Source organism: Erinaceus europaeus, chromosome 2, assembly GCF_950295315.1.
Source record: "Erinaceus europaeus chromosome 2, mEriEur2.1, whole genome shotgun sequence".
Taxonomy (NCBI): Eukaryota; Metazoa; Chordata; class Mammalia; order Eulipotyphla; family Erinaceidae; genus Erinaceus; species Erinaceus europaeus.
This window is the reverse complement of record NC_080163.1, coordinates 179,042,799-179,056,891: the sequence shown is the minus strand read 5'-3', so window position 1 is coordinate 179,056,891 and position 14,093 is coordinate 179,042,799. Positions and strand designations below refer to the sequence as shown.

Genomic DNA, 14,093 nt, shown 5'->3' with positions numbered 1-14,093 from the left:
GTTAAGAGAGTGGGATTCCCAATGAGGCAGGTCTGGGCTATATCCCATAACCCAAATTCCATGTCCTCCCCTGAAGTGGGGTGGCTCCTAGTTATTGAGGGCCTGTGGTTGCAAGCAGATGGTTTTACACGTGCTGCCTAGCAAGCACTGTACCAGAGAGTGTGTGAGAAATGGTGCCACCATCACTAATACTGTTGTGGCCTCATGATCCCTCTTAGCTGACATTGTCTGTCGTCAGCTGGTGGCTGGCATGCCACCCAGTCACAAGGCACGTTAAGTCCCAGGGCCAACAACCCCTTGGAGGATTTTGTAGGAAAGATATTCTCTCCCTTCTAGACTCCCTCATTGGGATAGGCAGGCAGGTGAGAGCCCAGGGTACCAGGACATCCACCCAGAAGGGTGGGCAGCACTGAAAGTGCCCCTCAGCCCTGGCCAGAGCCAGGAATCTTGGGAACAGATGCCAGCTCCCCTAAGAACCAAGCAGATTCGTTCCTATAATGTTCCCAGCTCAGGGCTGGACCTGCAAATGCAGCACATCACAACCAGATTAATAAACGACTTGACTCGCATCATTGGGGGTGGGGGGAATAATGAGATTTATTTTTAATTAGATCCTGAACTTTCAGGCCTCCAAGTTTCCACAAATGAGGCTGCTTATTGGATATTTTTTTACAGTGGTCATTCCTGAGATAGTAGATGCCTACCAGGAAACACAATGCACAGGTGAGACACCTGAGGATCCTTGGTTGGGTGAGGGTGGGGGTGCACAACCAAGGAATGGGGTGTTACACCCTCTCACCTTTCAGACAGCAATCAGTCCCTCTCTATCTTCTGCACACAAAACAGACCCATAGGACCCTCAAAAGTACCTCCAACATAGGGCTAAAGAAGGGTATCTTGAGGGAAGGATAACATTTTTCAGACAGCCCTGATTCACACTGCAGTCTACCAGTCAGTGTTTGCTGATGCTATTGTATCATGGTTACTTTATATTTGATTTAATTATTTATTTTGAAAGGATAGAGATAAACTGAAAGGGGAGAGGGAGGGAGAGAGAGAAAGGGAGAGAGAGAGAGAGAGAGAGAGAGAGAGAGAGAGAGAAAGAGACCCCGAGACCTGCAGCACTGCTTCACTATTTATGAAAGTCTTCCACCCTCAGATGGGTGAATGGGGGCTTGAACCTGCAAACTTCAGCATTGTAATGTGTGCGCTCTACTGGGTGTTCCAATCACTCAGTCTTGTGATGAATAATTTTATGGGTCAATGTGAGTGGACCATGGGGAACCCAGACACTCAATGAAAGGTTACTCTGGGTGTGTCTGCCAATATGTCTAGAGAAAATTGACATTTGAGTACGTAGACTGAATAAAACAGAGTCCTGGATAAAACAGAGTCCTCCATGTGTGTGGGCCTTGGCCAATCTGTTAAGGCCAAGCTCTAGTCCTGACTGTCTTTGAGCTGGGACTCGTCTTCCACTAGAACTCACACCATAGGGTTTTTTTGCCATCTCTAATCTTTACAAATGGACTGGAGGGGCCAGATGGTGGCACACCTAGCTAAGCGTACACATTACAGTGTGCAAAGACCTGGATCCTAGCCTCTGGTTCCCACCTGCAGGGGGAAAGCTTTAGGAGAGGTGAGACAGGTGTCTGTCTCTTTTCCTCTCTATTTTCACCTCCCCTCTCAATGTCTTTGTTTCTCTCCAGTAACATAAATAATTTGAACAAAAAGAGTTTTTTTTAAAGTTAACCATTCTTTTTTTTTTGTAATTTTATTTATTTATCTTCCTTTTTGTTGCCCTTGTTGTCTTTTTATTGTTGTTGTAGTTGATGTCGTCGTTGTTGGATAGGACAGAGAGAAATGAAGAGAGGAGGGGAAGACAGAGAGAAGGAGAGAAAGATAGACACCTGCAGACCTGCTTCACCGCCTGTGAAGCGACTCCCCCGCAGGTGGAGAGCCAGGGGCTCGAACCGGGATCCTCATGCCGGTCCTTGCGCTTAGCGCCACCTGCGCTTAACCCGCTGCGCTACCACCCGGTTCCCACAAAAAAAGAATTTTTTAAGATAAAAAAAAAAAAGGTGGGAGTCGGGCTGTAGCGCAGCGGGTTAAGCGCAGGTGGCGCAAAGCACAAGGACCGGCCTAAGGATCCCGGTTCGAACCCCGGCTCCCCACCTGCAGGGGAGTCGCTTCACAGGCGGTGAAGCAGGTCTGCAGGTGTCTATCTTTCTCTCCCCCTCTCTGTCTTCCCCTCCTCTCTCCATTTCTCTCTGTCCTATCCAACAACGACGACAACAACAATAATAACTACAACAATAAAACAACAAGGGCAACAAAAGGGAATAAATAAATTAAAAAAAAAAAAAAGGACTGGAAAGGGCCTGGCCATGGAGTACCCAGGAACACACATTTTACAGTGTACAATTACCTGGGTTCAAGCCCCTGGTTCCCACCAGCAGGGGGCAAATTTACAAGTGTTGACTCAGTGCCACAGGTGTCTCTCTTTCTCTCCCCCTCTCTATTCCCTTTTCCCTTTCAGTGTCTCTCTGGCTCTATCCAAATCTAACTAATTAAAATAAAATGTTAAAGGGTGTGATGTGGAACTATACACTGTAATCTTACAATATTGTAACTCACTATTAATCTCAAACATAAAATGGAGAAAAGAGAGAAGAGAAAGGAGGAGGAGAGTGGAGAAGGAGGAGGAAGGAGAAGAGGAAGAAGAAGGAGGAGGAGAAAGAGAAGGAGGAGGAAGAGGAAGGGGAAGGGGAAAAGGAAGAGGAAGAGGAAGAAGGAGAAGAACTCACAGCATCTGCTTCCTAAGTGCAGATGTGGGACAATCTTCATCCATAATCAAGTGAATTAGTTTCTAATAATAAATCCCTCCTTTCTTGCCTCTCTGTGTATGTATGTATGTATGTATGTATGTATGTATGTATGTATACAAGCTTGTAAGAGAAAGAGAGAGACAGACAGAGAGATAATCTCAGCTTCTCCCTGGACAGCAATCAATGTCCGCCTGTAGTACCAGAATGGGGGCTGGGGGAGTGTCTCTGAGATCCAAAGGTCACAGAAAACGTCCAGAGTCTTCCAGATCCTGCCCTCCCTCCTGCATTGCCTAGGCCTGGCAGAAGCTCAGGGTCCAGCAGGAATATTCTAGCTACCTGTTGGCTCTCCCAGTCTCAGATGTTCAGGACAACCTAATGTGTGCACCTACTCATACTCTCTCTAATAAACTGGGTGTTAGGAGAAAGAGAAAAATAAGTGAGATTAGAAGTGGAGTTAGAAAGAAAAGAAAAGTGGTTTTTACCTGTGTAACTTGAATGATTGTGACTTTCCCATTAAAATGGAGTAGAACAGAAATACAGCAAGAGTACCAGCTCATATCCTGACTAATTAAAATATATTTATTATACATTATTTTTTGCCATCAGGTTATCTCTAGGGATCAGTGCCAGCACAACCTCACCATTTTTTTTCTTTTCTTTATCTGTTTTTGATAGACAGTGAGAAACAGGGAGTAAAGAAAATGATAGAAAGAGACAGAGAGAAGGAGTGACACCTGTAGCACTGCTCCACAGCTCGTGAAGATTCTACCCTGCATATAGGAACCAGGATCTTGAACCCAGGTCATTATATAACGTGTGTGTTCTGACTGAGCTACCACCTGACCCTAATACACTGGAATTTTTTAAATAAAATGTGCTTATATGGGTCCACTATAGAAAATAAAACTTCAAGAAAGGACAGTTTGCAAAACACACGTAACTGTCCTTGGTTGATGTTTTCTGACCATGTCACTTGGAAATGCAAATGCACAAGAGCAGAAGGGGGGACAGGCAAGAGGGAGAACCTCACGTTAACTCACTCATTAACAAATAGCTGGATTTTGATTTCTAATTACTCGTGTAATCTATACTTCTACATTGTCATAATGGATGTTTACTTTAGCGATTTATAGCATGTTACACTTTCTGTTTTATTCAAATGCACAACTCTAAGCATTTTCCAACTTCTTTGTTCTGGGATAAAAAAGGAAATTGATCTCTATCTGGTTACCATGCTGCCTTTTACACTGTGGATGCTGTCTCCAAGAAGGGAGGGAGTGTTCCAAATGCTTCTTTCATTCTCTCCTTTAGTCTAAGAAGTTTCCAGAAACCTTGGGTCTGCGATCCTGACATGCTGTTCTCAGTATCTCCAAAGATGATTAGTCACAGCAACCTCAAAAGTTTGTGAATATGATGTCCAGGAAAAAACAATAATAATCATGAGGTAGGGAGACAGCATCATAGTTACAGAAAAAGACTTTAATGGCTCAGGTTCAGTCCCCAGCACCACCATAAGCCGGAGCTGAGCAGTGGTCTGGTCTCTCTATCTCTCTTTATTTCTGTATGTCTTTCGTTAAAATAAATACATAAAATACCTTTAAAATACAGTCTTTCTCAGGTTTGAGTTTTTTTGTTTGCTTTTTTTTTTTATTGCCACCAGGGTTATTGAAGGGGTTGGTGCCTGCACAGAATCCACTACTTCTAGTGCCCACATTCCCCCCTTTTCTCTTTCTATGTGATAAGACAAAGGAGAAAATGAAATAGGAGGGGGGGATGGAGAGGAAGAGAGAAAGAGAGACACCTGCAGCCTTACTTCACTGCTTATGTACGCCTCTTCCTGGCAAGTGGGGAGGTAAGGGTTTGAACTCATGCCCTTCCTCGTGGGAAAGTGTATGCTCACCTGCATGAGCCACTGCCCAGTCCCCTTTCTCATGTTTTTAAGCACCTCAAAGCAGCGTACATTTGTTTCCATTCAAGACCAGCCAAGAATATTTTGTGGAGTATCTACTCTTGCCCATGGGGCCTTTTGCAAAGAGAGAGACAGGGAGAAGAGAAAGCTAGATGGGGGAAAACATGACTGTTTCTTTCTGGTGTACATTTCCCAGAGTCTACAGCTCCTCAGGGCATATCCTAGGACACACCTGGTCAAGCCTTCACATAGTCCAGTGGAAGGTGCCCTGGTGGACCTTCCTGTGGGTTCCTTCCTCCACCATAATCCAAGAGAACCCAGCTCCCAACTAGTGAGGGAAGTGGATCTGATCATGATTTCAGAAAGTCAGATGTTTGAGTTGACTAGTCTGAGCAAGTGAAGTTCACCAAGAAGAGAATATTAGTGACAGACCCTGAAGATGAGGGAGTAATCCAGTATAGCTGTCTAACAGAGAGATACAATGGCACCACATCAGAAAACCTGGAACACCTCCCTCTATTCCTGGGTGGGGGGTGGAGGTCCTTCCATCTATACTCAGGAGTTCAGCACTTGGATGTTGCTGGTGGGGTTACATAAGATTGTGGCCTTTTCAAAAGGACCACAGGCCCCTTGAGGAGGGTGATACATTCCCCAGTACACTTATCACACCCCTACCCCCACCACCAGCTACCTTACTCTATGGAGTTTTGGGGCTCAGGGGCACTGCCACTATTTCATTTTTGCATGTGTTCTGTCATTCAAACTTTCAGATAAATTGTTTATGTCCTGACCATGTGTGGTAGACCAGAGAAATGTGAGCAAATGAAAGAGCAGAGAAGAAAAAAAAAAAAGAAAGAAAGAAAAATTAAAACATTTCCACCCTCCCTTCTACTGGGCAGGAGACAGCCAGGCCCTGAGGAAACAAGCTGGACAAAATCACTTGAGAATTGTTGAGATAATGAAGAAAGCAAAATGGAGAACATGCAGGCTACTTTAGTCAACACTTCCAAATGTCCTCTCAGAAGCACCCTGACCTAGAAGACAAACATCCCAGGTAGGAAGAGAATCTGGAACTCAAGTCCCATAGCAGGAACAAGTATTTGGTATTAGATGAATGTGAAGGCCAGAGATCAGTGTCCTTTCAGAGAGATGCAAGATGGAATCGGGAGTTAAAGGAATCAGGCCCACAGGCCTGAGGCCTGAGGGGCAGGGGAAGAAGGCTGGACATGTTTTTTTTTGTTTTTTGTTTTCTTTCTCCACCTGAGTTATCACTGGAACTTGGTGCCTACAGAACACCACCATTCCTGGTGGGTATGATTTTGATAGAGGTAAAGAGACAGTCAGATAGAGTTAGAAAGAATCAGAGAGAAACAGAAGGACATCTGCAGCACTGCTCCACTGTTTCTGAAGTTTCCCCCACCCTCTGTAAGTAGATACCAGGGGCTTGAACCCAGGTCCTTGTGTGTTGTAACATGAGCACTCTACCAGGTGAGTCATGATCTGGCCCCGTGGGCATGAAACTTCCTCTGTGTCCTGGGGTGGTCCCTACTGAGAGGGAAGTACTCTGGGCTCTGGAGGGTAGCCATGATCCATGTGAGGAAAGCCTCTAGTCCATGGCCCACTGCCTTCCTTCCTTGTGACTCCTCACAGCCTTAGGGAGATGTACAGGCAGCAGGTGAGGAGCTCCCGTCTCTAGCCACACGCCACATGCCAGGCCTGCATTCACTAAATGTCCTGCCTATCCCTGCGCTTTATTGATTCCTTGGGAAATAGACCACAATTATTTTTGAAAATAGATGGCATATTTGTCTATCCTCTGAAGCAGCTCATACTCCAATAGATAAAGTGTCAGGAGAAAAATCAAAGAAAATGGAGGTGCCCATATCTGAGATAGATTTTTTTTTTATTATTGGCAGTGTGCAAACAGCTGGCAGAAAAGCTCAAAAGAGCCAGGGAAAGAGTTCCTCTGAGGGAATGGAAGGACCTATACAGGGTAGAAACTTTATTCCTGTGCTCAGTCAAAGATGCTAGAGTCCTGTTTTTAAGGACAGTTTATGGGAATATCCTATGAAGAGTGAAGAGGGTAGGCACGTCAGTCCTGTCCCAGGGAAAGGCACACAACCCTGACTGAGTCAAAAGCAAGCCAAGCTCACCTGGTAGAGCATATATACATGTTGCCGTGCACAAGGACCTGAATTTGAGCCCAGGGCCACCACTTGGGAGCACCTGCTAGAGGGAAACTTCAACAGTGGTGGAACAGTGTTTTAGGGTCTCTCTCTCTCTCTGTCTGTCTCTCTCTCTCCCTCTATGTCTCACCCTCTATCTAAAGAAAAGAAAACGCATAGCTGTTGGGCACAGATAAGTTGTGCAAACATAGTGTCTCAGTGATAACCCTACTGTCAAAAGAAAAAAAAAATCCAGGGCCAGTGAAATAAATAGCTCACTTGGTAGTGTACTGCTTTGCCATATGTGTGACCCAAGTTCAAACTCCGTTTCCAGAACATTAAAGGAAGCTTTGGTGCTACAGTTTCCTTCACACTCTATCTCTCTTGAAAAAAAAAAAAAAAAACAATAAACCCAGCCTACTTGGGAATAAGAGGTAAGGGTATTAAGTTCCCTTTTATATAACAAAAGAGTTTTGGGGAAGGTTGCTCACTTTTGCATGGGTGAGATCCTGGGTTTAATTTCCTCTTACCAGAGAAAAGTAAGAAAGATAAAAACAAATTAGAATGTCATAAGTGGAAGATAGGTGCTTTTATCCCTTTCTCAAATAAAATAAAATAAAATAGTCTAGGGCTGGGGAAACAGCATAATAGCTATGCAAAAGGTTTGCTTGCCTCAGGCTCTGAAGTATCAGGTTCAAATCCCAGCATCACCAGCAATGCTCAGAGCTGAGCATTGCTCTGGCTTCTCTTCTCTGTATCTTTTTTTCTATTATCACTGTCTTCTGAAAATAAAATAAATAAAAATTTAAAATAAACAAATAAATGAAATGAAATAGTTTGAGCAGTTTTCTCTCTGCTCCTTGCTCATTCACTCCTAAAAAAAAAAAAAAAAAAGCCCCTGACCAGTTCTGGGAGAAGATACTTCAACACAATAAGAGGAAGCCAAAACCAAAATGTCCATGAGCCTGAGACAAAGGATCCAGGCCTCAGATCTGACCACAGGAGATCCCTGTCATTGGAGAGAGTGATGGCAAAGTAAGAAAGCAGGACACACAAGGGTCAGCTGGTATCAAGATGGGTCCAGGGAGAGTTGGACAACGTTCCTGGCTCATTCTGATGATGGGCGCTCAGACGCAGGCCAAGTGGATGGTGGGATGGGGAGGCCCTCTGCTGCAGCTGTCCACCTGCACTCCAGAGCTCTCACCTGTGTGGATCCGCAGGTGGACCTTTAGGTGATGGGATGTCCGGAAGGTCTTCCCACAGTAGGGGCAGTCCTTCATGGCCGAGCCCAGGCTCCTGTCGCGAAGCAGCGCGGGCTGCTGGACGCCGGCAGCTCTCCCAGCCTCCTCGCCAATGTCTGCAGCGGAGGAGAAATGTTCTCACATCACTTCAGCACATGTCAGAAGTTGTTCGCACCAAAACTGCTAACACCACACAAAGTTAAACATGTCAATACTACACCTGTCTGTTTCATTCTTTCAATCTGACAGAATGCTGACAATTCATGTATTTTCTTGTTATTCTCTTAAATTATTTCATCTTTCCGATCATCATTTTAAGCAGCATATGGTACCTTTATATTGAACTGAATTAAACAAGAAAAGAAACAGCTGTGTCAGCAGCTGGTTTGATTTCTTCTTTTGCTTAGCTCCTATTAAATATTTTTTTCCAAAAGTTTAAGAAAATATGTTGGTGTTTGTCGAATCTGATTAATTTGTAATATGGGCTAGCTGGAGAGTTAGGCTGTCGGATCGAAATCACATTTGCATTGTATCAAGCTACATATGAAAAAAAAAACCAAAAAATATCTCGGCTGAGTCCTGAAGACACGCCGACATATAGCTATTTTGGGACAGGGAAGAAAATTATCCAAAACCGATCATCTCTCCCTTCAAGAGTCTCGTATCCATCACTGGCGGGTGCAAGCTCATGAAAGGGAGAAGAAAAAGTATGGAAATGCAGTTCCACAATTAGCCCATGATAAACATATAGTGACATATTCAAAGTCACGTGCAGCAACTCAGCTGCACAAGTCCCATAAACTTAGAGCATGGCCGTTAAATCTTAGTGCAGTGACTTGAGAACTTCCTCTGTAAAGTATCAATACAAATTTCCCTTCCCGTCGTTATTTGTTATGTAACCCGAACCATTAGAAAATGGAATAAAATTTACATACGGCTGTCTTCTGCACCGAGATGATGGGACATAATAGTAAATAAAACTGTGAAAAAATATATAGTGGTTGGAGGATATGTTATTGCAACACCCGAGGCCCGATATCACATTGCCAAAGAGGCAACACAGAAGAGCAGGGCAGGATCCGGAATTTGCGTCTCAGAGGAGCAGAGAGACATGAGAAAGTTCTCCTCTAGACTCATTCTTCCACCATGCCTTGAAGGCCTTCCCACAGAGCTGGAGGCTGACTCTGCCTGGCACTGAACCCAAGCTCCTGAGCTTGGTGGGAGTCTCCCCACAGCTTCCAGCCCATTATGCAGGCCTCACAGTGGATTCACTCTGAGAACAAGGGGACCTTCTGGGATAATGAGCAGACCTGTGGGCTCTGCAGAGAGCAGAATGAACAAGATTTGTACCTTCCACGCAATGGAAAATGCAAATTGCCTTTTAGTCTGCAACATCCATTCCTGATGTTTCCTGCTAACAGTCAAAGGGGACAGGCTTACATGCCATGAACAAGAAAAAGAAAAAGGCAAAGGCATTTATTCTTAGAATGTTTGCTCCAAGCAGCTGAGGAAACCCTGTGTCTTGGAACAATCTCTGATATTCACACCTTAGAAAAGTTCTTGGGGGCTGCAGGGATAGCATAATGGTATTATAAAGACTTTCATGCCTAAAGCTTTGAAGTCCAAGGTTCAATCCTCTGCACTACCATAAGACAGAGTTGAACAGGTAATATTAAAAAAAAAAAAAAAGATTTAAAAAGTTTCTGGAATACAAACTTTTAACCCCATTTTCTCTAAGAATTTTTTATCTTATTAATATTTTTATTTATAATGGAGGAAGAGAGAGAGAGAGAGAGAGAGAATCAAGAGGGAAGAAATATAACCAGAGCATCACTCTGACACATGCAGGTAATAAAACCTAGAAGTTAATGCTTGTTAGTCCAGCACTCAGGATGGGTGGAGAGTGCACATTTTTTAAAAAATTTTCTTTCTGCCTCCAGGATTATTGCTGGGGCTTGGTGCTTGCACTATGAATCCACTGCTCCTGGAGGCCATTTTTCCATTGTTGTTGTTGCTGTTATTGTTACTGTTGTTGGATAGGAGAGAGAGAAATCTAGAAAGGAGGGGAACACAGAGAGGGGAAGAGAAATAAAGACACCTGCAGACCTGTTTCACTGCTTGTGAAGCAACCCCTGCCAGGGGCTCAAAAGGGAATCATTGTGCTGGTCCTTGTGCTTTATACTATGTGCACTTAACCCAGTGCGCTACCACCCAGCCCCCATGAGTGCACATTTTACAGTATGCAAGGACCTGGGTTCAAGTTTCCAGTCCCAACCTGCACAGAGGAAACTTCACAAGTGGTAAAGTAGTATTGCAGGTTTCTCACTCCCTCAGGTCTCTCTCTTTCTCATCTCTCTCTCCATATATAGATAATCACCTTCCTGCTCTCAATTTCACTGTCTCTATCCAAAAATAAATAAGTAAATATTTTTTAAAAATAAGTGTAGTACTCTAGTCACAGTAGCACCTCCCAGCCCTCTCTCCAACATTTATATTTATTTTGCATGTACAGTCAAGTCCTCACATTTGAGCAAGTCTGTCATTTCCTTGTCACTATGATATATATATGAAGAGAAAAAGAGAGAGAGATACCATATAGCATCATAGCTTCCTCTGATACAACAGAATCTCCCATGTGGCATCAGGGTTGAGTCTGGGTTGCTCAAATGGCAGGCAACCTATATGTTTACCTTTCTAAAACCGCATCTCAACATACTTAATTATTCTGGGAATGGCTATCCAAAAGGTCTATGTGTATAGCATTTTTTTTTTCTCCTCATCATTTTCCACAAGTAGGAGGACTGGCTTCACCTACATCTGGAACTCAGTCTTATCAAATCACTCTGCCCCCCCCCCCCAGCCCTGGGCTTGTGATCACCCACATGCACTTGGAAATGTTACCCAGGATGGCTACTGGTCAGAGACAATGGTCATGAGCACATAAAGTTACATCACAGCAAACACACACACCACATGTAGCCACAGCAAAGAACTCCTCCACACCTGAAGGAGATTTGTCCCCAACTTATTTCTGCAGAACATAGGCTGCTGACAACACAGAGGACAATGACCAGATGACACTTCCAACCCAGCTACATGCTAAATTTAAATAGCTGGAACTCCATCTCCTCCTACCCAATGTCCCACCCCTCCATCCTAATCCAAACATATTATATCTTCCCTCCTAGTATTACTCACCCCCCCACCCCTGCCCCACCGCCAACACCAGGGTTATCAATAACAGCTTCAATATTTCTGATAGCCTTAGTATTATTATTATTATTATTATTATTATTATTATTATTATTATTATTATTGCAGAACATGAGAAACAATGAGATAGAGAAGGAAGGAGAGACACATGTAGCACTGCTCTGTTGCTGGTGAAATTTCCCTCTTGCAGGTGGGAACCAGAGGCTTGAACCGGGTCCTCGCACATACCAAAGTTTGTGCTCTAAATGGATGAGCCACCAGCTACCCCTAAGCTTTTCTTTTTCATTTTAGTGAATTTCTAAAATCAGCTTAAAGCAATAAGCCTGATAAACCACTCCCCAAGTGACCCTTGCCACATAGCTAAGACAGGCCATAGAAGTTAGGTGAAAGGAACTGACAGGTTGAATTATAAGCAGAACTTATGTGAGTCTCAGGTCAAAGGTGGGCAGATGTGGGTTCAAGATGTTCAGTTCCACACTTGTGAGCAATAGCAAGGTGAGGCAGTCTTAGGGAATATTTGAGAACATATTTCTACTGGGGCTTCTGGTGGACCCTTGCTAATAAATAAACACACAGAGAAGGGCAATGCACAGCCCTGAAAGACTTTACAGAAGTTTAAGATGAGTTGGAGCCTAGCTCTGTATGTCACTCGAAGTGATAGCCTATATCTGCTTTCCTTTTATCTTTCTATCTTGGCTATGTGTGGCCCAATAAAAAGAATAAATTTGTAAGATAAACAGCTTACTTTGAGATTTAAGAGTCTAATTTTCACTTTACACAGACCTTTTTTTTTGAGGGGGGAAGTGGGAAGAGGAGGGCCAGGAGGCCTATGGCGTTTACTCTCAGACTAATCTAACTAGAAAAACAAACTCTGAGAGATGATGAAGGAGGAATTGTGGGTGGTCCCAGGAAGTGTCCAGAGAGGCTGAAAGCCAAGTGCAGTCAGTGAGGGCTGAGGAAGCTGTGGCCAGTCCTCTGTGGAAGTCCAGGCCTGGCCTGGCAGTGTGGCAGGGAACAAGGGATCTCTACTTGGATCAGCCACACCCAGAACCCAAAAGGCTAGCTCAGAAAGAAAGAGAGCTGTTTTGGGGTTCCCTCCCTACCCAAAGCATTAAGCACTCACAGCTGCCTAGCAGGGCCCCACTCTGCGATGGGGCCCCAAGGCTTTGCCTGTACCCCACTCTGCCTGCCAGAGAAGTGCACAAATCCTGGTTATAGACAGAGGGGTCCTTCCCCAATACTTCCAGAAATAGGCAGGAGAAAGGCAAAAGCACTGTCTAAAGGGATCTATGATCTTTTGTGGGACTGCTAACAGAGTAAGCCAAGTTTACTACATGGTTTCCTTTTTCTACAGCTTTCTTCTTCTTCTTCCTGGTCAGACACTTAGACTGAAAGTGGATGTGGACAGAGATCCAACAAAAAGCTGTCATGTGCCACTCTTGCTTCCACTGTAAAATGAGGAGCAGACAGTCCCTGGGAGTGATAAGTCTAGCTGCAGATGGAAAACCCTCTCCTTGCCCAATCCTGCATGTGCGCTGGGTTCTCATCAGATGAGGAGATGGCTAACTCTTGTGACCCGTTTCCTTTCTTGACCCCCACAAAATGGCATGGAGTCTACACTTCAGAAATGGATATCTTACATGTCAGTAAGCATCCAGAAGTACACTGGCTGTCTGAGTAACCCTGCCAGACGAAAATAAATATCCCATAATAGGTATCTGCATGCTTTATCTTGCTCTAAGTTGGGACAGAAGGAAAAGAGGAGAGGTACCCAACATTTCAAATTATGTTTCAATAATACCCCTTCCTTCTATCTGTGGTGTGTGTGTGTGTGTGTGTGTGTGTGTGTGTGTGTGTATGTGTGTGTGTGTGTGTGTATGTGTGTGTAGGATTAGACCACTGAACTTCCTAATTTTATTATTCCAAGTACAAATATCAACTCTCCCTACATTTCCTGCAGAAAGACTCCTAAGCTTTCTGGTACTTGTGTCAATCTCCCAAAGACACTGTAAGTAGGACTGGCTTAGATCATGGGGACATTCAGGTGAAGTGCCTTCCCCTAAACACTCAGAGAAGGGTGGGGAGGAAGTGGAATATCTATGGAGTAGAAGCAAGCAGGATAAAAAACAATCATATGTCATGTTAGAATCCTCATCATCAACTGATAGGCATCATCTACCACAGAGACAAAGACTCACACAATTATAAAAATGAACAGCTTTTCCAAAGCTAAACCTAGACACATATAAATACTATATCAGTAGCTGTCTGAAGCCATCCTTGGGATTGGCTGTCATGTGATACACAAATACAACTTGAATTAAGAGTGCCTCACATTACACTTAACCTCATTGGCATGAAATATGTTTGGAATTTTTAAAAACTTGCTTTATGAAAGAGTGTTGTACTTAGAGAGTCAGGTTTTTTGTTTTTGTTTTTGTTTTTCCCCAGGTTGTCTGGCTTGCCAAGATGGCTGACCCAGGAGTCAAGATGTGGAATCTCCTTCTAGGTTCTCAATGCTCAGCTGTCCAGACACATACTCTTCATGTTACTCTTATTTCTTTGCTTCATATGACCTAGAGGGACTGAAATTTCCAGACTTTTGACTTCAGTTCCTTAAAATCCTGTGGTGTTGAAAGAACTCTAACCCCGTTTGTCAAATTCAGTGTTTTTTCCCTCGGCTTTTTACTCCCTTGCCTTAGTCTTGGGTTACTGCCACATAAAGAATTGAAGATGAGCC

At 43.9% G+C, this 14,093-nt stretch overlaps 1 protein-coding gene across 10 annotated transcripts in view; it reads right to left on the bottom strand.

Moving 5' to 3' along the window:
* Window positions 1–14,093, bottom strand: part of ZNF536 (zinc finger protein 536) — a 594,001-nt gene that overhangs the window by 209,604 nt on the left and 370,304 nt on the right. For all 10 annotated transcript variants that reach the window (XM_060185644.1, XM_060185645.1, XM_060185646.1 and 7 more), the window contains one exon: window positions 8,104–8,256. In XM_060185644.1, coding sequence (XP_060041627.1) covers window positions 8,104–8,256 — 153 coding nt within the window. The remainder of the gene's footprint in view (window positions 1–8,103; window positions 8,257–14,093) is intronic.